Source organism: Pelophylax lessonae, assembly GCF_965119305.1.
Source record: "Pelophylax lessonae genome assembly, chromosome: 1".
In the NCBI taxonomy this organism is placed as follows: domain Eukaryota; kingdom Metazoa; phylum Chordata; class Amphibia; order Anura; family Ranidae; genus Pelophylax; species Pelophylax lessonae.
This window is the reverse complement of record NC_138768.1, coordinates 689,463,321-689,487,955: the sequence shown is the minus strand read 5'-3', so window position 1 is coordinate 689,487,955 and position 24,635 is coordinate 689,463,321. Positions and strand designations below refer to the sequence as shown.

The window sequence follows — 24,635 nt, the reverse complement described above, 5'->3', positions numbered from 1 at the left end:
GTGATTTTTGCCGCATTGTAACATCCTCTGATGGCTCCCAAACCTCGCCTTATGTTTGTCTGGAAGGAGCATGTGCACTGATCTATGCACAATACAAATCCCATAGTCCCTAGACCCTAGTACATCACAGGAGCAAGCAAGAGAGGGTGGCTACGTTCCTACGTACAGTGGGACCATGGAGAACAAAGTTAGCCACCCTCTAATAGGAAGTGGGATCCCAGCAGTAAACAAATAAAAGGAATATGAAAATTTGGAGGAGGCTGAAGGCAATAAAAGTAATTTTTGAGTCAATACATACTTGAAGAGAATTTTCTTATTTTTAAGCCAGAATTTAGCGTACCTTTAACAATTATGTAAAAAAACCTGACATATGTTGACATACACAAAGAACAGAGGTGGGAGGTGTACCTGGAGCAGCTTAGATTTTCCCTACACATTCACACTGCAGGCAGCAATGAAAAGGTAAACATTGGCACCACACCCTGGTTTGTTCAGTACAGGAAGCCGCTTTTATCCGTCATAATAAGAGAATACTGAAGAAAAAGCTGATCCAAACAAACGCTGGCTTTAAACAAATGCATAGGTCATCAAATACAAGACCCTAAAGTAGAACTCCAGGTCCTGAGAAGACACTGCCATGGTAATGCTGCTGGCCATTTTGCATTCATGTTTGTGCACTGCTCACAGCACTTTATTGGAATAAGACACACTGACAAAAATGTTTACCTTTGGCAACTTTTGTAATCCTGTAACTTGCTGCTTATCATTTTATAATCTGATTGCGTATATCCTCAACTGATCTCTAACAATAGTGAATTTTGTATATCCTTTTAAAGTCTAAAGCAGCCCATACAGGAGTCTTTTTTTCGTTCAAACAGCGGGTTGAAGAAAGAAAATGACTCGATTCCCCCCATTCACACATTCCAGGTGAATGGGGGAATCCTGCTCTGCCTTTCTATTCTGACAGCGGGGAAACTTCCCCAACATTAGAATTGTGGGGTGGGTGGCTGGCTGGCACCCCGCTGTGGGGTGGGTGGCTGGCTGGCACCCCGCTGTGGGGTGGGTGGCTGGCTGGCACACTGCTGTGGCGTGGCTGCCTGTCTGGCACCCCGCTGTGGCGTGGCTGCCTGTCTGGCACCCCGCTGTGGCGTGGCTGCCTGTCTGGCACCCCGCTGTGGCGTGGCTGCCTGGCTGGCACCCCGCTGTGGCGTGGCTGCCTGGCTGGCACCCCGCTGTGGCGTGGCCGGCTGGCACCCTGCTGTGGCGTGGCCGGCTGGCACCATGCTGTGGCGTGGCCGGCTGGCACCCTGCTGTGGCGTGGCCGGCTGGCACCCTGCTGTGGGTGGCTGAGGCCAGAGCCTGTGGGTGGCTGGCTGGCACAGGGCTGCTGTGGGTGGCTAGCTCGCTGGCACCGGACTGCTGTGGGTGGCTGGATGGCTGCTTGCTGCCGGTCCGTAGCGTGTCGATGCAGAATTGCAGATGCACAGCACAGTGACTGCACACTGTCCGAGGCGAGGGAGGCGGCCTAAGAAGGCAGAACGTGTAAAATTATAGGCCTAGCGTGCAGAGACACGTCGAGCAACACACGCAATGACGTCACGTATGCGTCGTGCACAATATTGGTAATATCAGCAAGTCCCGGGGCCGATACGGATATATCGGGAAAAGTAAATATCGGCTTTGCCGATAATCGGTTGATCCCTAAGCTGCAGTACCCATAGATGCATCCGACACCTGTGGAGCCAATAACTTGCCATCCAGCTCACTCAATTTCCAAGTTGACTTGTCAGGCCAGGTGGTGGCGCCAGGGCTGCCCATGTTTAAGCCAACTCTTAACAGCAGAAAAGAATGCCTTGCATTGGGCAACCTCACAGAGGGAGTTGCTTTCCTTTTCAATATGTATTTTTTCAGTGAATTTTTGGTGTGCTGCTTCCATCAAAATGCACATTACATACAGTTTAAATGTAATGCACCTAAAACACATGTAAAATGCATCTAAAAAGAGCTGCACAGATGTGACCCAGCCCTTAAAGGTGGTGAATACATAAGAAGCATATTTTGACAGGAAAAAAATTGTAATGCTCTACGTAAACTGCTGGCGCTATATAAATCCTGTATAATAATAATACTAATATTAGTAATCATTAAAAAGGTTAACAAGCTTGGAGAGAATTAAAAAAAAAAAAAAAAGTGACGTCAAGTGAGCAATGAAAGCAAGAACAAGTTCCAAATGGCAAATAATGAAGACTGTGCTGCCACGCAGCTTAACTGTCTAGCAGTGGTTATTACATGTTATGCTATGTTATTGGTATCATCCTTGCACCCCTGCGGTTTCTGGCTAGTTGGTTGCTCCCACCCTTCATTTCCTGCTGTAACTTCATTTTGTATAGTTGTTATGAAAAGACTGCAGAGTGTGAGAGCTGTGTAACTTCATTGGAAATTTACCTATGAAAAAGGCTCTATGTTTATGCCTTTGCTAACTTGAAGCATAAAGAAGAATTGGAGAACACCTCTGGAGTCTTTATTCATTGAGTAAACTATCTGTTAAAGTCATCATTCAACCTGCTGCATACACTTTCAGACTGGGTCTACAAGAAGGTCACAGGTACAAATCGATGCTGAGACAATACAGTAAATTTCCAGAAGAATCCATCACAGGTATCTCTGCAGCTTCAGAAACGTGAGTATCCACATGCCTATGTGAATAACAAACACCCTAAGCGCCTGAAGTCTATGGCGGTCGCCTCCTGGTCGCCCCAAAGAAGCTCCGGACCCTTTTTCTAAGTCGGAGCGACTTGTGTCGCTCCTATTAGAACGGGTCCGCAGCTTCCCTATGGGAGGCGACCTGTGAGGCGACCAGGTCGCCTCACAGGTCGCCTTAGTGTGAACGGGGGCTAAGACAGGAACCCATCGTCAGACTGTGCACTGAAAGGCAATGCCTGTGTGTCACCAGAAGCATTACTCTGCATATGAAGCCAGCCACCTACTGAATGCTTCATTACTGTTACAGCCTTCTGAGCTGAGCTATCCAGTCTGAACCAGTTGCAGCACTAGCTGGCTCATTGTCACAAATATCCAGCTCCTCAGCCCAGCCTGCTTACTAACAGAAGTCACTACTTACAGCTCTGGCAGATTTCTAACAAGACACCAAAACTACAGTACTTTTCATCATGTCTGACAGAGATCCCACAGAGTTACCTGCATTCAGTCAAGATAAAGCAGACTCCTTACTTCATTCTCCTCGTCCTGTTAGAACCCCTCATCCATCTTTGAAGGCAAGGGAGGTTTATGAAGCCAGTAAGGAAGAAACATCTAGTTACCTGACTGCATTATGGGAAAAGACTTTAAGTTATATAACAGCCACTAATGAAACTAGCAACAATTCTGAGCAATTGAACACTGCTCACTCAAGAGTTAAGAAGGCATTTGAGAATTATAAAAGACTTTCTGAGAAGTACTATTCCCTATTGTCACATACCAACATAGATGAAGCTGCTTTGGAATTAAAGGACTTTAATTCTACTGACCAGCAGAGGCATAGCACATATCTTGAAGCAAAGGCACAGATAGAAGGTAGATTAGCACAGCTACATGAAACTACATCCTGTAAATCTGCTTCTTCCAGACACTCAGGAAAATCATCTAGGTCTGCCCGCTCATATCATAAATCTTCTTCTAAGTCATTACGGTCCTGCTCTATAAGGTCAATACTGAGCGACCAAATACTCAAAGCTCGCCAAAAGGTTGCAGTAGCCCAGGTTCAAGCCGCCTGCTCTGAAAAAGAAGCAGCCTTCAAGGCAGAAGCTAAATGCAAGGAAGCAGAAGCTAAACGCATTCAAGCAAGAATACAAGCAGAAACAGAGGCTCAGCTAGAAATTTTTCAGAAGAATAGAGAAAAGGAAGTAGCTTTAGCAGAGTTGTCGGTCTTGGAACAAGCCCTATTGGAAGAAGAAGGAGCAGCTTGTACCAGCTTGGCTGCTTGTCAAGACCCTGTTGAAAGGACCCTACAGTTTGTCTTAACTCAGAACCACGGCAATACAGTCCCACCTACAGTTGGAGATTCTTCTCATAATCATCCAGCAAGTGGATCAGAAGGCAATGTGTTGCCAAAGCAAGCTGGTCAACTAGACGCACCTACTAACAGAGACCCTCCACAACTACCGTATGTCACAAAATCAAGTGAATTAACCTATGCAGCTCATGTGCCACCACAACCCTATGTGCATAGAGATTACAAGGGCACAGCAGAAGACTACAGAATGAACTCTATACCCCCTTTGATACAACTCTCTTTAACGTCAAATGCTCAGAGACCTTCAGAAGACAGACCCTTACCTAGATTAAACCCATCTGCAACACCTTTCTCTCTACCTACCAGCCAACATCATATACCAACCATGGTCCAAGACGGCGCACCATCAGTACCCCCTGTGGCTATAAAAACTGAAAGCACTGACATTCAAGGAGAGACCTGGTCCTATACCTTGCAGACATGTGCAGGAAAGATCAATACTTCTGGAAGAAGAGCCCATGGCTTCATAGTTGCGTCAGAATATGAGGACACAGTTTCCTCTTCCAACTCTAATCGAATGTGATCAGGTACCGAACAACAGAGAAGAAATCCCCACACCAGAGGTTGCACGTCATCACCCTCATTTGAGCCACATTGCTAACTACATTCCACCACTTAACAAGGATGTTAAGATTTTGATTCTACTAGGGAGGGACATTCCAAGAGTTCATAAAATAAGATGTAACTGTCCAGATGATGCTCCTCAGGCCCAGAAACTTGATCTTGGATGGGTGATAATAGGAGAAGTCTGTTTAGACCAATCTCACAAGCTCTTGGATGTAGCTTCCTACAAAACTAATGTTACCCATCGATTGATGAAATGTCCATCGCACTATTATGTGAAGGAAAGACTTGATTTTAAAAACGAAGTTCCATCTCAAGCACTCCAAAGTATTAACTGCAAGCTCACTTCTCAAAAAGACTTTGGTGATTCAGTGTACCAGACTACTTGTGATGACAACAAGATTGCTCCTTCAGTCGAAGACAAGGAGTTCATCAAGATTATGGATGAAGAGTTCTTCAAGGTCAATTCCAACAGACCCAAGTTTTTAATGGACCAGTCTTCTACAAACTCAGAAGAAGATATCGATTTCCACCTGGAGGATCCAGATACTGATCTGGAAATCCGGCCTGAAGTTGTAGCATTGAGTTCCAACATCTGCTCAAGAAGAAACTTGGAGGTAAGGCGTTTTGAACGATTCTCCTCATGGAAAAGGTTGGTGAAGACTATAGCAAGATTGAGTCATATTGCACAGATTTTCCGCAAATCGAATCAGACATCGTCTTGCCATGTATGACACACGTCTGCATTAGAGTATGAGAGTGCTGAGCTGTTCATCATACGTCCTGTGCAAGAAGTCTTTGTGGAAGAGATTAAGTGCTTAAGAGCCAATGGACCAGTCCCAAAATGTAGCCCACTATTCACACTGAACCCAGTGATCGACAACGAGGGCATGCTCAGAGTCGGTGGACGACTGAAAAGGTCAAACCTGCTAGGGAAAGAACAGAACTCCTTGATAATACCAAAAAAGTGGCAAACCCAGAAGCCTAACTTAAAGGAAGGGGACCTGGTTCTTCTAAAAGACAAGCAAACTCACCGGATCCAGTGGCCAGTTGGAGTTATTACAAAGGCCATTGCTAGTGATGATGGAAAGGTCCGAAGTGTGGAAGTCAGGATTGTAAAGGACGGGAGCCCAAAAACCTTCCTGAGACCAGTCACTGAGACAGTCCTAACTATGCCTGCTTCCAAAAATTCTGATTCAGTGTTATGTGAAGGAGTCACTTAGACCTCTAGTATAGTTAGCTTAGACTAGAGGGCTACATAGCATTCTACTGTATGCAATGTTAATTGTATGTTTAAGGAAAATAATTGTGTAGTGGTATCTCACGATACCAGGCGGGGAATGTGCTGCCACGCAGCTTTAACTGTCTAGCAGTTATTACATGTTATGTTATGCTATGTTATTGGTATCATCCTTGCACCCCTGCTGTTTCTGGCTAGTTGGTTGCTCCCACCCTGCATTTCCTGCTGTAACTTCATTTTGTATAGTTGTTATGAAAAGACTGCAGAGTGTGAGAGCTGTGTAACTTCATTGGAAATTTACCTATGGAAAAGTCTCTATGTTTATGCCTTTGCCAACTTGAAGCATAAAGAAGCATTGGAGAACACCTCTGGAGTCTTTATTCATTGAGTAAACTAAACTATCTGTTAAAGTCTAAAATAATAGACGGTAGAGGTGCAGTAGACATTGCATATCTAGATTTTAGTAAGGCTTTTGACACTGTCCCACATAGAAGACTTATCAATAAACTGCAGTCATTGAGCATGGACTCCCATATTGTTGAATGGATTAGGCAGTGGCTGAGTGACAGACAACAGAGGGTTGTAGTCAATGGAGAACATTCAGAACAAGGTCATGTTACCAGTGGGGTACCTCAGGGATCTGTACTGGGACCAATTTTGTTTAATATCTTCATAAGTGATATTGCAAAAGGCCTCCATGGTAAGGTTTGTCTTTTTGCTGATGACACAAAGATATGTAACAGGGTTGATGTTCCTGGAGGGAAACGCCAAATGGAAAAGGATTTAGGAAAACTAAAAGAATGGTCAGAACTCTGGCAACTGAAATTGAATGTGGATAAGTGCAAGATAATGCACCTGGGGCGTAAAAACCCAAGGGCAGAATATAGAATATTTGACACAGTCCTGACCTCAGTATCTGAGGAAAGGGATTCAGGAGTAATTATTTCAGAAGACTTAAAGGTGGGAAGACAATGTAATAGAGCAGCACGAAATGCCAGCAGAATGCTTGGATGTATAGGGAGAGGTATAAGCAGTAGAAAGAGAGAAGTGCTTATGCCGCTGTACAGAACACTGGTGAGACCTCACTTGGAGTATTGTGTGCAGTACTGGAGGCCATATCTCCAGAAGGATATAGATACTCTAGAGAGAGTTCAGAGAAGAGCTACTAAACTAGTACATGGATTGCAGGAAAAGGTTAGAGGACCTTAACATGTATAGCTTGGAAAAAAGAAGAGACAGAGGGGATATGATAGAAACTTTTAAATACATAAAGGGAATCAACTCGGTAAAGGAGGAGAGCATATTTAAAAGAAGAAAAACTACCACAAGAGGACACAGTTTTAAATTAGAGGGGCAAAGTTTTAAAAGTAATATGAGGAAGTATTACTTTACTGAGAGAGTAGTGGATGCATGGAATAACCTTTCTGCAGAAGTGGTAGCTGCAAATACAGTGAAGGAGTTTAAGCATGCATGGGATAGGCATAAGGCTATCCTTCATATAAGATAGGGCCAGGGACTATTCATAGGATTCAGATATATTGGGCAGACTAGATGGGCCAAATGGTTCTTATCTGCCGACACATTCTATGTTTCTATGTTTCTAAGTCATCATTCAACCTGCTGCACACACTTTCAGAATGGGTCTACAAGAAGGTCACAGGTACACTCGATGCTGAGACAGAACAAAGACGTTCGATCATCATTATACATTGTATGTGGGGAACTTTTTTTCAGACAGTTACTAGGTGGAGGAGGGGCTAGAAAGTCAGGTAATGAGTGTATATGTCACCCACATATAATTTTTTTTTTTTTTTTTTTGGGTGTAGAGGGTAGTTAAAGCAATTGTAAAGCCTTGTTTTTTTTTTCCTATAAAAATAACAAACCTGTTAAACTTACCTGCTCTGTTGCAGTGGATTTGCACACTGCACAGAGCAGCCGGGATGCTCCTCTTCTCGGGTCCCTCTTCTGTGATCCTTGTTTCTCCCTCCTTTTGAGTGCCCCCACAGCAAGCAGCTTGCTATGGGGGCACCCAAGTCAAGTCACAGCTCCCTGTGTCCATTCAGACACGGAGCCCTGACCCGGCCCCGCCTCCTCTCTCGACTGGCTAGCTGACTTTGATTGACAGCAGTGGCAGCAAATGGCACCTCTGCTGTGTCTCAGCCAATCAGGAGAGAGAATCTCGGACCCTCGTGGACATCGCTGGACAGAGAGGGACCTCAGGTAGGTATTAGGGGGGCTGCTGTACACATTCTGACTTTACAACTCCTTTAAAGCTCAGCTTTTTAATTTGGTCTGTGACCCTGTTGCAGAGTTTTCCTCACTTTCTGACTGGTGAAGACAGTAAGGCTCCAATCTGATTAGCGTGTCTCCAAAGTTGCACAATTTCCAATGCAACTTTTGGTGAGAATTTGGACTGTCTATGAATCAAAGTCACATCAAAAGTCACACCAAAGTACTTTAGGCATATTTTCTAAGTCACACCGATTTGAATGGGTGCCAATGAAAAGAATGGGGTGTGATTTGTCATGCAACGTTGATGTCCAGTCGAAGTGTGAATAGAGCCTAAAAGTAGCAAAATCCCCATAGGGGATATAATCAGTCCCTACTCAAAAATAAACAAAAAAAAAAATTTTTGGCTACATAACATTTAATTATTAAAACTACGACTGTCTTTTCCCAACAGAAAAGGGCTTTACACCAAGTAACATTTTGGTACTTAAAAAGCTTAAATAAATAAAAAATAAAAAAAATAAAAGGAGTTGTCAAATCTGTCAGGTCCTCTCTATTTGTTATAGTGACCACTGAAATTGGGACTAGGACTGAAATTGAGGGGATATCAAAAATGTTGGTTTGTCATCAAACATGTTGGTTTTTCACCAGAACAAGGAGGAGAAATCTTCCAACAGGGCACCTATTGTAGGGACAACTGTCCAAAAGACCTCTCAGCACCTGATGTATCTATGAGACCGGAAATGTAAAGAAATATCCCAAGTGGGAGACAGACCTCAAAAAAAAAAAAAAGAAAGAATAAAAATACTAATAGCATTTTAACCGTTTATATCACTCGCCTGAAAAAAACAAAAGGAAATTGGGACTTTAAATAAAACATGTGGCTGCAATCAGAGGAAATATATAATGAATGTATCAATGGGCTGACATAGGTATTGCATATGGGTACATGAAATTCATAACAGTATAAACATATAATGTCACATTTAATTGATAAATACACGTTAACATCACAACATAATGACAATGGTACATCATTAATGGTTGATAACAATAAATACATGTAAATCATATCATATTTGATATATATATATATATATATATATATATATATATATATATATATACACATATACATATACACACACACACACACACACACACACATTACATCAAACCAAAATGACATTGATACATCATTCCTGGTAGATGACATTAAGACATAGATCGGCCCATTACAGCAAGCATGATACGATTGCACATAATGATGTCAATGGTGTCCTATTGGATATTGTGGACTAGCACCAGCATATACGATAAATAAATTAATAAATTAGGGTTAAAATTGCAATACATAAAAAATAGTAGACACATGATAATCATGACGTGGCATCTTAAACAGCTCTACGCGTTTCATGGTTGTAACCAATCATCAGGAACAGATGCGAAGTATATAAATATATGCGTGTCTGTTGGCACTTGCAAAGTGGCTAAGGTTGCAAAAATCACATGAGGTAGATTGAAGGTGCATAGGGAATATCATCCCTTTCCCGGGAGCTGTGGCAAGAAGATTGCGGTGGAAGGTCAACAAAACCACCACTTGGTAATATCATATATGCTGGTGCTAGTCCACAATATCCAATAGGACACCATTGACATCATTATGTGCAATCGTATCATGCTGTAATGGGCTGACCTATATGCATGTCTTAATGTCCTCTACCAGTAATGATGTATCAATGTCATTTTGGTTGGATGTAACGTGTGTGTATATATATATATATTATACATTTGTAAAATCTTACCGTAAAATCCTTTTCTCTTAAGCTCATTGACAGACGCAGTCCTCTTGATTAATAACACATTGGGTTATACTGCCCTCTACAGGACACTAGACGGAAGGAAAACGTTCTGGCCACACCTTAGGGGCAGGGTATATCCTCTCACTTCCTGCTACAGGATGTCAGTTATGTCAGAAAGCAGTGTCAGAGAATTTAACCCAACCCAACTCAAAAGTAGAGGGGCGGGTACTGCGTCTGTCAATGAGCTTAAGAGAAAAGTATTTTACGGTAAGATTTTACAAAAATCCATTTTTCTCTGTCGCTCATTGACAGACGCAGTCCTCTTGATTAATAACACATTGGGACGTCCCAAAGCAGTGCCACAAATGAGGGGTGGGATAAAAGAAATCAAAATCCAGAAGGCCCAACCGGTGCCGACTAGAAGTCTTAAAGGCTCATCAAACCAAAGGATGAGACTCAACTGAAAATCCAACTGAAAAAAACCCTTGAGGTAGACCAACGGTCTCCTCAAATTGCGGCCTGCAGAACCTTGCGGCCAAAAGAGGCATCCGCCGATGCCATCACATCAACTTTATAAAAATTTGTAAAGGTATGAACCGACGACCAGGTAGCCGCCTTGCAAACCTGGACCACTGACGCCTGATGGCGGAAGGCCCAGGAAGTGAATCCGTTTTACGAAACGAGTCCGTAGTCTTCAGGTATACCCTGATTGCCCGAACCACATCCAAGGAGTGTAATGCAAACTCACGATGATGGCTGGGCTTAGGACACAGGGAAGGCAATACAATGTCCTCATTCAGATGAAACTCTGAAACCACTTAAGGAAGAAAGGATGGATTCGGACGAAGAACCACCTTATCCCTATGAACCACCAGATATGGGGAACGACAAATAATGCGGCCAGTTCTGACACCCTGCGTGCACCAAGAAGGCCACCTTCTGGGATAACGTAAGCAAGGGAATCTCCCTGATATTTTCAAAGGGAGGATTCTGAAGAACCGACAACACTAAATTAAGATCCCAGGGCGGTAAGGGCGCACGCACTGGCGGAGCCAGCACCCCCTGGATGAAATTCCGCACCAAGGAATGAGTAGCCAAAAGGTTTCTGAAAGAAGATTGCCAACGCTGAAACCTGACCCATGATAGTACTCAAGGACAATTTCTGCTCAACTCCCTGTTGCAGAAAGGCCAAGATTCGGGTCACCGAATAGGTACGTTGGGGAAATCCAAGAGATTCACACCACGCAATACAAGACCTCCATGTGCGATAATAGACTTTGCTGGAAGTCGCTTTCCTTGCTTTAATTAGAGTAGGAATAACTGAAGCTGACAAACCCTTGTCCTTCAGTACCTGAGTCTCAATGGCCAGGCCGTTGAAGCCAGCTATTGTAAAGCAAGATGGAAGATCCGTCCGTGAGACAGCAGATCCTCCTTGAGAAGAAGTCTCCAAGGAGCTTCCGCGACTAGCCTCACCAAATCGACGTCCCAGGCTCGAGAAGGTCCGTCCGGAGTTACCAGGATAACTGGAATTCCCTCCACCTCTATTCTGCGAGGAAGTTCCCGCAGAAACTTGAGAGGATGGAAAGCATACCGTAGCTGATACTGCCCCAACAGCGCGATCAGCTCGCCTTTTGCGTCCACTAGAGGATCGCAGGCGCGTGCTACAAACCTCCGCACCTTCCTTTTGAGCCGAGATGCCAACAGATCCACATCCAGGGTGCCCCAATGAAGGCACAACTGGTGAAATACCCCTGGATGAAGGGACCCTACCCCTTAATCCAGAGTCTGATGGATGAGATAATCTGCCTGCCAATCCTCTAGGTGATTGACCTAAGCCACAGCCGTGGCATTGTCCAACTGGATCCGAACCGGGCTGCCCTGGAGCTGCTCGGTCCAGTAAATCAGACACAGTCTGATCATTCTCAGTTCCCACACATTTATCGAAAACCTGGATACTATCGGAAGGAGTGACTTCCCCTGGGTGAGCATTGGAGACCGAAGCCACCAGACCAGAGACTCCCTGGTCCGCTCGCTCAACCGGATCCGATTGTCCAGGGAATCGGGATCCCGATTCTATTAGAAAAGAATCTCCCTTAGAAGAATTCTCCTGGAGGGAACTGGAAATGATCTTTGAAAAAAATGAAGAAAAACGTTCTGCTCAAGGAACGGGAACTACCGCTCCCTGCAGCATACGAATGTTGGAAGGGAAGAATCGCACCGGTAGAAGGGATCGAAACTCGATCTTAAATCCCGACCGTACGACCTCCTGAACCCCTTTGTCCGGGATTCAGGAAAGTCATGGATCTGGAAACCGGTGAAGACGTCCCCCCCACCCCAGAGATGGGTGGGGGCGTACCTTCAGGCTGTATTGGTTTTATCTTCAGGTTTGGCTGAGCCGGACTTTTGTTTCCCCGACCAGCGTCCTTTAAAACCCCCTGAAGGAGCTTTGCCCTTCTCGCTCACCCCAGCGGAGCGAACAAACCTTTTATGAGCGGAAAAGGAAGGTCCTCGTCTGTTACGAGGTCCTTTACCCTTAGCAGTTTGTGGCAAAAAAGCGCTTTTACCCCCAGTGAGATCCTTTATAATCTCATTTAGGGTGGCCCCAAACAGGCGATCCCCCTGAAAAGGGAGATTAGCCAAGGCTTTCTTGGAACCTTGATCCGCCGACCAGCACTTTAACCACAACACGCGTCTGAGGACTACTGCTGACATCGACGCATGCCCTAACAAGGGAGTTGCGTCCAAAGCGGCGTCACAGATGAACTGTAGTCCCTGTATGATCTGCTCCATCAAATCGGATGCTGCCGGGGGGATAACTCTCCCCTTTAAGTCACGGCGTAACAACTTGGCCCATTCTGTCAATGTTTGTGAAACTTAACCAATGGCCACCACTGGTCTAAAGGCTGATCCTATCAGGGAAAAAACAGAGCGGGATTCGGTTTCCACCTTCCGATCCACCGGATCCTTAAAGGACGGAGCGTCCTCCAACGGGAGAACAGTGGCTTTATTTAATCTGGAAATCGGTGGGTCCACCACTGGTGGTACCGTCCATTTTTTAATAAGGGATTACTCAAACGGATAGCGCCTAGCAATGCGTTTGGAAATAGCAAGAGTTTGTTTGGGATGATCCCATTCCTCCTTAATCTTATTACCAAAGCATTTGGGTAAGGGAAAACCTTCACCATCTTGGTAGGCTTACTAGTACCAAAGGGAATTTCCGTCTCGGTTACCTCTGCCGGTGTAACCTCCAATCTTAAGGTTTCCCGGACAGCCGCAACTAGTGCGTCCACCAACGCTTCTTCTTGCGCTATGGCGGAGGCAGAAACATCCTCCTCACTGTCTGAGGAGACATTACCTGAGACCACAGCCCCAGAGGAGGGACCTGCAGCTGCAGTGACCAGCTCAGAATCCGAATCTGAAGTATCAGATGAAATAGGGGTAGGCGGGGGTCGCTTTCTTGACCCCCGTCCCTGACAGGCCACCTCAACCCGGGATACCAAAGACTCCAAAACTGTAGATAATGCATCAATTACAAGTGGGGTACTGGAGGGCCCTGCAGCCACCTCGAGGGGATCAGGTGGGGATACATGTGTGGCAGGGTCCATGATTATACAAGACACTTGCCAGCAAACAAAAAAATAATTGCAAAGAAAACTTTTTTTTTTTTTTTCGTTGTAATCCCCCAGCGCAACAGCGCCCCTCAGTGTACCTGTTCCGGACCCCACAGAGAGAGAGAGACCCCAAGGCTCACCACCTGATGCACAGAAGTTTTATCCACCTGCTGTCAGCGCAGTCTTGTTACAGACAGGAAGTCTTTTAGCACTTTTCCCGGGTAAAGGAGGTGGCTCCGCCCCTTTACATGCCTCTCGGTGCTGCCCTGCTCCTCCTCGAGGTAGCTGGGCGTTTTCAAAATGGCCGCCCCCCCCTGTCACCTATGGGAAGATGGCGGTGGCCTGCTGCAATGTGCGGCCTGCTGAGGATGGTATCGGTCTGTGCGGCCTGCGGGAGGTGTGGGAGGATGGCGACCTGCGGACGGATGGCGGTCTGCGGATGGCGGTAATCTAGGCCCAGGCATCGGCCTGTATTGCAGCCTCATGGTCAGGTAGGATCTATCCCCCATACATGGCCATCATTCACAGTAATGCCAGCCAATGACTTCAGTCATGGTCCTTAAACAGTGCACCCTCATACAGTGACTTTAGATAGTCAGCTCCCAAACCAAGCCTCCTGGTTTCTTATACACAAAATCACACTCAAATGGGGGATTTGTAACACCTGTTATAGGATAGTGACCATCCCAGGGAGGGGCCCGCGTCCACCAACACACCCGTAGGGGGAGAGGGGGAACATTTTACTCACCATACCGGAACCAGGCGGGTGCCAACTCCTGACAGAACCCCTCTCCACCGAGGTGGGGGGGGCTGTCGACCAAAGCGGACGCCGTGACTCAGTTTCCAACTGGTCGTCGTCGTCCAGGCGAGACGTTTAACTCGCAGGGTCAGTCCCCGTCCAGTGGGACTATGTCGCGGCCGACCCAGCGCGGAGCTAGGGCCTGCACGCGCTCGCAGGCTGACTGGGGTGACCACTGGATCTCAACATCCAGCCCGTCGCCCAGTTTCAGCATACTTGCTTGAAGATCTCACAGGAACACTGGAGAAAAAAAGCTGCCTAATAAAAAAGTTTTTCTAAAAAATCCTGCCAGGACCAAGATCCCAGCAAGGAACTTAGGTCCTTACTCCTAACTAGACAGAAAAAACTGACATCCTGTAGCAGGAAGAGAGAGGATATAAGGTGTGGCCAGAACGTTTTCCTTCCGTCTAGTGTCCTACTCCTGTAGAGGGCAGTATAACCCAATGTGTTATTAATCAAGAGGACTGCGTCTGTCAATGAGCGACAGAGAAATATATATTTTAACCAAATAGGATATGATTTACATGTATTTATTTAATGTTATCAACCATTAATGATGTACCATTTTCATTATTTTGTGATGTTAATATGTGTATTTATCAATTAAATGTGACATTATATATGTTTATGCTGTTATGGATTTCATGTACCCATATGCAATATCTATGTAAGCCCATTGATACATTCATTATATATTTCCTCTGATTGCAGCCACATGTTTCATTTAAAGTCCCAATTTCCTTTTGTTTTATTCATGCATAGGGATGGAGGAATATGACCCTACCCTGTCATTTCCTCATTTAAAGTCCCAAATCTTCCCCCCCTTTTCTATATCACTCGCCTACTGAAAAACAGTTTTGGCTATAGGTAATTATTACAGAGATACAGTAAAGTTGTGTCGTTAAACGCCAAGTACACCTTTTTAACCCCTTCCCACTTACAGAATTGTGAAGTTCTGCACAAATTTAAAAATAAGTCCCATCTGCCACCGCAGCACAGGGACTGGTAGCTCTCAATGCAACACAATCACAACACTTTAGGTACATTGATACTGATACGTTCTCTTGCTCCATAGCTAAAGATCAGCACAAAAAGTATGGACCTCAGCCAGGAGAGGAGAAAGCAAGATCCAGAGCACTACACCTATAATCAACCGATTGTAATGCTTTTCAGGCTTTAATACAAAAAAATAAAAATAAACTGCAAATCTATTCAATAAGGGTGTATTTATTATCTTTTGCAAAAGGTACAATTAGCCCTTTAACTGGAATTCAACAAACTCATAAATGTAATCCTACTCTCAGACACAAGAAAACGAAGTATACTCAGAAATTATATGTAACCACAAGAAATGTCATACCTGTAAACATTGCATGGAAGTAGGGACTGCATGCAGCCAAAACCACTTTGTGAGCAGCTATCTCCACATCTTCGGCCACTATTGTCACATCACACAGCAAATTCTGACTGTGAAGAAAACCAAAAGGTAATAAATGGATATAGCAAATAGACATATAGAAACACAATCTAAGAGTGATCTTATACTGGGGCTTCATGCCAGAAATCAGCTGTAACAATACTACACTATTCAAAAAGATTAAAGGAACACTTTGAAAATACATCAGATTTTAATGTAAAAATATCATGCTGGATATCTATACTTTTATAGACTGGGTAATGTGTTTGTAACGAAAGGATGCCACATCGTTTGATGGAAATGAAAATGATCAACCTACAGAGGCTGAATTTAAAGACACCCTGAAAATCAAAGTTAAGAAAATTATGCAGCAGGCTAGTTTATTTTGCAGCAACTTAAAATGGTACTAAGTAGTTTGTATGGACCCACGTGCTTGTATGCATGCCTGACAACGTTGGGGCATGCTCCTAATGAGACAACGAATGGTGTCCTGGGGTATTTCTTCCCCGATGTGGACCAGGGCATCACTGAGCTCCTGAACAGACTTGAGGTGCAACCTGGTGGCATTGGATGGACTGAAACATAATATCCCAGAGTTGTCCTATTTGGTTTAGGTCAGGCGAGTGTGGGGGCCATTCAATGGTATCAATTCTTTCATCCTCCAGGAACTGGCTACATACTCTCGCCACAGGAGCCTGGGCAATGTTGTGCACCAGAAGGAACCTAGGGCTCACTGCAACAGCATAGGATCTTACAATTGGTCCAAGGATTTCATCCCGGTACCAAATGGCAGTCAAGAGTGCCATTGTCTAGCCTGTAGAGCCCTGTGTGTCCCTTCATACATATGCATCCCCAGACCATCACTGACCCACTACCAAACCGGTCATGCTAAACGATGTTACAGGCCCTTTCAGGTCTGTCACGTGCTCAGGGTGAACCTGCTCTCATCTGTGAAAAACACAGGACACCAGTAGCAGACCAGCCAATTCTGGGGTTCAATGGCAAATGCAATTGAGCTCCACAGTGCCGGGCAGTGAACAAAGGGCCCACTAGGAGTCGAGCCCTCAGGACACCCGCATGAAGTCTGTTTCTGATTGTTTGGTCAAAGACATTCACACCAGTGGTCACCTGGAGGTAATTTTGTAAGGCTCTGGCAGTGCTCATCCTGTTCCTCCTTGCACAAAGGAGCAGATACTGGCCCTGCTGATGGGTTAAGGACCTTCTATGGCCCTGTCCAGTTTATCCTAGAGTAACTGCCTGTCTCCTTGAATCTTCTCCATGCTTTTGGGACTGTGCTAGGAGACACAGAAAACCTTCTGGTAATGGCACATATTGATGTGCCATCCTGGAGGAGTTGGACTGCCCGTGCAACCGCTATAGGGTCCAGGTATCGCCTCATGCTACCAGTAGTACCCAGTAGTGACAGTGACCCTAGCCAAACTAGTGAAAAACAGAGGCGTAGGGAAAAAATGTAAGTGGACTCTACCTGTAAAACCATTCCTGTTTTGGAGGTGGTCTCATTGTTGCTCATCTAGTGAGCCTGGTAATTTCATTAAAATAAAAAGCAGCTGAGACTGATGACATGATGCTATACTCTTATTAAAAAGTGTTTCATTTTTTTTGAGCAGTGTATATTTCCATTAGGGCCTTGGCAGGAAAGTGTAACTGATCTACTAAAATGTAGAGGGACTTCATGTGACTAAGGCTGCCGTTCATTCCAGTTTTCCGATGATCGTTCCTGTTGTGAGTGGTCTGTCCCCGGCAAACTGGTACTGCAAACTTGCAGTATGTAGGCTTCAAATCGCCACCCTGCACAAGTGTGAATTAAATAATAACATCACTAGAGCACTGTGTACATTAACTTATGCTACTGTGCATGTGCAGACCGCTCCAGCCATGCCGTTTTGGACAACGCTTGCAGTGGAGCCTGTTCACTGCAAAATTTACAGCAAATTGCCAGGCTCCCAAGCATTACAGAGACACAAGCCACAGTCGGAGAAACTAGATGCTGACCTGATCCCTAAACCCTTAAACTTGACCCCTCAACTCTGTGCATTACTTAACCCTGACTCCTGAAATCTAGGTTACACTCTTGACCCATAGCAGCATAGGCTCAGACGTTATTTAACCCTACTCTATTTAAGCACTGCCCAACACCTGCATTTAAAAGGAGTTGTAAAGTATATTTTCTGATTTGAAATAATAAGCCTTGAACCTCCTCATCTCATGCTGTCCACTCCTCCTCATGGGGGAGGAAGAGGAAGGAGGAAGGGAGGAGGAGGAGGGAGAGGGAGAGGGAGAGGGAGAGAGAGAGAGCGGAGAGAGAGAGAGAGAGAGAGAGAGAGAGAGAGAGAGAGAGAGAGAGAGAGAGAGAGAGGGGGGGAGGAGAGAGAGACGGGGGGGAGAGAGAAGGCTAGAGAGCAGATCTATACAGATTTATTGTGGACCAAAGCAATTTATATGCTGGTCAATATATCGCCGCAAACCCAAAATTTGTCCCTTGCCAGACCATTTGGCTGGAAACCTATGAAGGTTTCCGAGTTTAAGACTTTTCTGGGCCTTTCCCTCAACATAGGTATAACTAAAAGGAGTGAGTTGCGGTCATTATTGGTCCACTAACCCAATTCACCATATACTCGTGTTCTCTGCTTCCACGGCCAAGCTAAGATGCGAGCAAATTCTGCGGTTCATCCTCGGGGAGACCCTGGATATGACAGGCTCCACAAAATTCGGCCTCTCGTAAACCACTTCATTCAGCGGTTTGCAGCCTTGTTTATCCCAACAAGTTGTCTGCGTTGATGAGTCCCTGATTAAGTTTTCGGGCCGCCTTGCTATCAAGCAGTATATCCCCAGCAAGCGTGTCAGATACGGGGGGTCAAGCTGTATAAGCTCTGTGACAGGGCCCCACACTATACAGTTAGCTTTCGTGTTTACGAGGGTAAAGATAGCACTGTGGAGCCCCCCAACTGCCCAGACTACATAGGGAGCAGTGGCAAGATAGTTTGGGACTTGGTGTCACCCTTATTCGGAAAGGGGTACCATTTGTACGTGGACAATTTTTATTCACGAGTGACACTTTTTTAGTCACCTGCTCGAATTTCAAATTGGTGCATGTGGCACCGTGGGACCTAATCGTCGGGGCTTCCCCCAACGGCTTGTAGATTCCCGTCTTAGTCGGGGGGAGAAAGCCTTGAAAACTGACAAATTGCTTGCAGTGAAGTGGAGGGATACACGGAATATTTTCATTCGGTCCTCCATTCACGCAGACACGACGGTCCAAATTCATACGGCAACTGGAGTTTTGGGGAAGCCCCTCTGTGTCCACGACTACAAACTTAATATGGGGAGGGGTGGACCTCAACAACCAGCTTTTGTCGCCGTACTTATTTGCCCATAAGGCCAGACGCTGGTACAAAAGGAGTGTCTTTTTTTTATTCCAATTGGCTTTGCTGAACGCTTTTGTGCTATACAAAGAGACAGGACGAACTGGATCCTTCCTACAATTCCAGGAAGAGATGATCAGTGCCTACCTGTATCCAGGAGGTGCTCCTGCCCAACTTCACCTACCAGATGCAGTGAGCCGGCTGCATGAGAGGCATTTTCCACATGTCCTCCCGACTACCCCTACCCAAAGACACCCCCAAAGAAGATGTTGGGTCTGTCGTAAGCGCAGATTTAGGCACGACACCCGCACTTATTGTCCCTTCTGTCCTGACCAACCTGGTCTCTGCATCGGGGAATGTTTTCAACGCTACCATACGCTAGTGAAGTATTAGCATAGGGTACAGCACGGCACAGTCTAGGGCACACTTACACAGGGTCTCGAAAGATGTGCGATGGCTATCGTCATTTTGAGAGACCCTAAGATGGAATGTTACAGTTGAAGAAAACAAAAAGTGTAAAAAAAACAAAATAAAAAAAGCCAAACCTAGTTTGTCGTGTGAGCTAATTTTCTGTTCTTGCTCTGCTCTTCTACTCTTCCTATTTTTACTGTAATTTGTTACGGTTTTTCATTGGTAACCATTTTTTACTTTTCAGGTACCAATTTAATGTTTTATTTCTATTCTATTGTTAAACAGTTTGCAGGTACACCCATCAGCTGCCACACTGATATATATATATATATATAGATAGATAGATAGATAGATAGATAGATAGATAGATAGATAGATAGATAGATAGATAGATAGAGAGATATAGAGAGATATAGAGAGATAGAGAGAGAGAGAGAGAGAGAGAGAGAGAGAGAGAGAGAGAGAGAGAGAGAGAGAGAGAGAGAGAGAGAGAGAGAGAGAGAGAGAGAGAGAGAGAGAGAGAGAGAGAGAGAGAGAGAGAGAGAGAGAGAGAGAGAGAGAGAGAGAGAGAGAGAGAGAGACAAACAGCATTTGCGCTCAGCATATATGGAAATCTATGATGGCAGCGCTGTAGGAGGTAATTTCTCCACCCCAGTTAGAAAAAAAAAAAAAATAGGTATACATGGTTTTCATCATGTATACCCATCATTAGAAAAGTGGGTTGGAGGTTTTGGGCGGTCTAAAGATGGGTAAACTACACATTTTCTGGCGGAGATTTCTTCATCCACATCAATCGATGTAGATGAAGGAATCTGTTAGGTTCTCTTTTTTTCGTTCAGCCCACAGGCTGCATGAAGAAAAAAAAAAAAACACCTACAATATATGCTAAAAAAGGACCAGCAATGTACTGGTATGTTGCTGGACTGAGTGGTTATACCAGGATGATGCCTGCAGATTTAGGCATCATCTTGGTATAATTTTTTACAGCCAACGGTTGGATTACATGTCAAAGTGATCCTAGCAGATAATTAGCCGCTAGACTACTTTTAAAAGCAGTGGGAGGGGACACTCTCTCCCCCCCCCCCCCCCCATCACCACCACCACCCTCCATGGTTTTTCTCAGGCTCTCCTGTCCCACCGGTTAACCCGAGAGTGCAGCCAGTGGTTCCATTATCTGACCATAGAGCTGACTGGAGACGAGAATGGCTTCAATGATCTCTATGGCCTAAGATACCGGAAGCTACGAGCATTTCATTACTTTGATTTCGCCAGAAATAAACAGCACCATTGGGAAAGCATTTTATCACACCAATCTTGGTGTGGTCAGATGCTTTAAAGGTCAGAGGAGAGATCTAGAGTCTAATAGACCCAATTTTTTTTTTTTTTTTTAAATAAAGAGTACCTGCTACTACATATTGCTATTATAGGGAATATTTAAATTCACTGTGATAACAATAAAAATGATAAAAAAAAAAAAAAATATGAAAGGGAAGGTGTCAAAATAACAAAAAAGCAAAATAAAAAAAAAAAAAAAAAAAAAAAAAAAAAGATATATTCAAGCCCCCCCCCCCCCCCGTGCTTGCTCGCAAAGGCGCATGCAAGCGTTGGTCTAGTGTCATATATAAAGCGCAATTGCAGCGTGCATGTGAGGTATTGCCGCAAACACTAAGTCGAGGGCAGTAATTCTTGCAGTAGACCTCTGCAAGTATAAAGTGGTAACCTGTAAAGACTTTTAAAAGGCTTTTAAAAATGTACGTAGTTAGTTGCCGCTGCACAGGCGTGCGCAATTTTAAAGCATGTCATGTTTGGTACTCGGCATAAGATCATCTTTTACATTTTACCAAACAATTCGAAAATATATTGTGTATTTTGTATTTGTGCATTAAATTTATAAATGGTCTTTTTTTCGCAAAAATTGCGTTTGGAAAATCTGTGCGCAAATACAGTGTGATAAAAAAAACTGCAACATCCACCATTTTGTTCTGTAGGGCCTCTGCTTTAAAAAATATATAATATTTGGGGGTTCAAAGTAATTTTCTATAAAAAAAAATTATTATATATATATATATATATATATATATATATATATATATATATATATATATATATATATATATATATATATATATATATATATATATATATATATGTAAACAAAGTCACAGAAAAGGCTTGGTTTTCAAGTAGTTAGAAAAGTGGGTGATGTGTGGTTAAGATTGAGCATAAAATGCCAGGACAGTTCAACCACCCCCCAAAATTCTCCCTTTTTGACAGGCATATTGAGTCCATGGAGTATTTTAAATTTTGCCTCAAGTTTCGGGAAGATGACAATTATTTATTTTTTACACAAAGTTGTCACTAAATGATATATTACTTACGTATGCCACGGGTATATGTGAAATTACACCCCAAAATACATTCTGCTGCTTCTCCTGAGTACAGGGATACCACATGTGTGAGACCTTGTGGGAGCTTAACTGTGTGAACCCCGAAAACCAATGACCACCTTCAGGTTTTCTAAGGGCGTAAATTGCTTATTTTACTTCCTCACTACCTATCACGGTTTCGGAGGCCCTGAAATGTCAAGATAGCAAACCCCCCCCCCCCCCCAATGACCCCATTTTGCAAAGTACACACTCCAAGCTATTTGTTGAGAGGCATGGTGAGTCTATGGATAATTTTGCCACAAGTTTCAGGAAAAACTTTTTTATTTTATTTTACACAAAGTTGTCACAAAGTGATATATTGCTCACACATGCCATGAATATATTTTATGGTGGGTATTTTGCAGCTCTTATTTATTTTGGAAAATGAAGAAAAAGGAAAATGCATTTTTTTTTCAATTTTCAAAACTTTGTGAGAAAAAGAAAGAGCTGCAAAACACTCAACGTGCCTCTCAGCAAATAGCTTAGGGTGTCTATTTTCTGAAATGGGGTCATTTGGGGGGGGGGGGGGGGGGAGCTTGGGGGTTTGTTCGGTATTGGCATTTCATGGCCTCCAAAACTGTGATAGGTAGTGAGGAGTGAAATCAACAATTTACGACCTTGGAAATCCTGAAGGCGGTGACTGGATTTCGGGGTCCTGTACGTGGCTACACTGCCAAAAAGTCTCACGCATGGGGTATCCCCATACTCACGAGAAGCAGCAGAATGTATTTTGGGGTGTCATTCCACATATACCCATGGCATGTGTGAGCAATATATCATTTAGTGACAACTTTGTGTAAAAAAAAAAAAAAAAATAAAAATAATTTTTCCAAAACTTGTGGCAAAATATAAAATATTCCATGGACTCACCATGCCTCTCAGCAAATAGCTTGGGAGTGTCTACTTTGCAAAATGGGGTCATTTGGGGGGTTTTGTGGTATCTTGCATTTCAGGGCCTCCGAAACCGTGATAGGTAGTGAGAATGTGCAATGAGCAATTTACACCCTTTGAAATTCTGAAGGTGGTGATTGGTTTTCGGGGTCCCGTACACAGCTAGGCTCCCAAAAAGTCTTACACATGGGGGTATCTCCGTACTCAGGAGAAGCAGCAGAATGTATTTTGGGGTGCAATTACACATACTTATGGCATTTTTTTTTTTTTTTTTGTAATTTTTCAAACACCTGTGACATTAATATTCATTGGGCTCAACATGCCTCTCAGGATGTCTACTTTCCAAAAAGTGGTAATTTGGGGGGGTTTGTACTGCCCTGCCATTTTAGCACATCAAGAACTGAGATAGGCAGTCAGAAAGTAAAAGCTGCATAAATTCCAGTATTTACACCATAGTTTGTAGATTCTATAACTTTTGCGCAAACCAATAAAAATACGCTTATTGAGATTTTATTTTGTCAAAGACATGTAGCTAAATACATTTTGGCCTAAATATATGACAAAAATTGGATATATTGGATATTTTTTAAAAAGACAAAAGTAGAAAATGTAAATTTTTTGAAAAATTTTCACTTTTTTTATTAATATCGCAAAAAATAAAAAAAGCGCAGAGGTGATCAAATGCCACCAAAAGAAAGCTCTGTTTGTGGGAAAAGGACGTAAATTTCATTTGGGTACAGCATTGCATGACCACGCAAATGTCAGTTAAAGTCACGCAGTGCCAAGTTGAAAAAAGTAGCCTGGTCAGGAAGGGGGTAAAACCTTCCGGGGCTGAAGTGGTTAAATACGGTTATGGCTTGGTACCTGAAAAGTCCTGCAGTTTTTCTTTGTTTGAGTTTCTTTATGCAGAGGGTAGTGTTAAGGTGCACCCAGTTTGAGGGGACACACTGGACGCTTTTGCAGCCAATGTGCTATGTGCTGGGCGCCCCTGTGCCTTTAAGGAAAACTGGGCTAACTCCAGGCCCATCTGCCCTCTATCTATCCATTAGAAAACGCATGTGCTTCCACTGTGGAGACTCTCATAAATTTACAGGAGTTAGGACTGCATGTAATACAGGGTGCCGTAAAGTGGCCTTGCAGCTTATGTATGCGTTTGCAAATGTGTGCTAACTAAACCCCTGTTTTTAATGCATTTTGTTAGATAGGTTAATTTGGTTGTTAAGCAGACTGGTTGGTGAGCTGAGCTGGGAATTTTTCTGGTTTTGTTTTACCCAGTTTCTAATGAACCAGTTGCGGATTGCTTATTGAGTGTCCCTGTCTGTTGCCTCCCCCACTGGACATTGTTCAATTAAAAAAAACAAAAAAAAGCCAGTTGCAAAATGTTTTCCCATAACACCAGCAGCATCTAAACAGATTCAGCTGCAGTTTGGGTATTTTGGCACACAGTAGGGGTCAGCTGTCAAAATACAATAGGCAGAGCAGGATATTTGTCCACCTGTACTGTATAGAATGGAAGAAGAATTCATCAGATTTCATGAAGCCTGAAAACCAGGCTGAGATGCACTAGTAGACTTAGATGGACTTGACTAACAAATTGAAAAAGAACTAAAATCATAAATTTAACGCAAAAAGCAGGTTTTGATATAGAAAGTTTCATAAATGTGATGAGCACTTGGAATTAATTTCAAATGAAGCCACCATAAAAAAAAAAACTCAGCATAGCAGCGTAGTCTCCCTTAAAGTTAGTCACAGGTGGATAGAAATTCGCCCAGTTCAGCAGGGCCCAGCCG

The 24,635-nt window shown here is 43.8% G+C and overlaps 1 protein-coding gene across 1 annotated transcript in view; it reads right to left on the bottom strand.

The window, feature by feature from the left end:
- KLHL2 (kelch like family member 2) overlaps window positions 1-24,635 on the bottom strand; it is a 293,449-nt gene that overhangs the window by 186,512 nt on the left and 82,302 nt on the right. Inside the window, exon 3 of the mRNA XM_082272572.1 lies at window positions 15,678-15,784. Within this exon, the coding sequence (XP_082128698.1) occupies window positions 15,678-15,784 (107 nt within the window). The remainder of the gene's footprint in view (window positions 1-15,677; window positions 15,785-24,635) is intronic.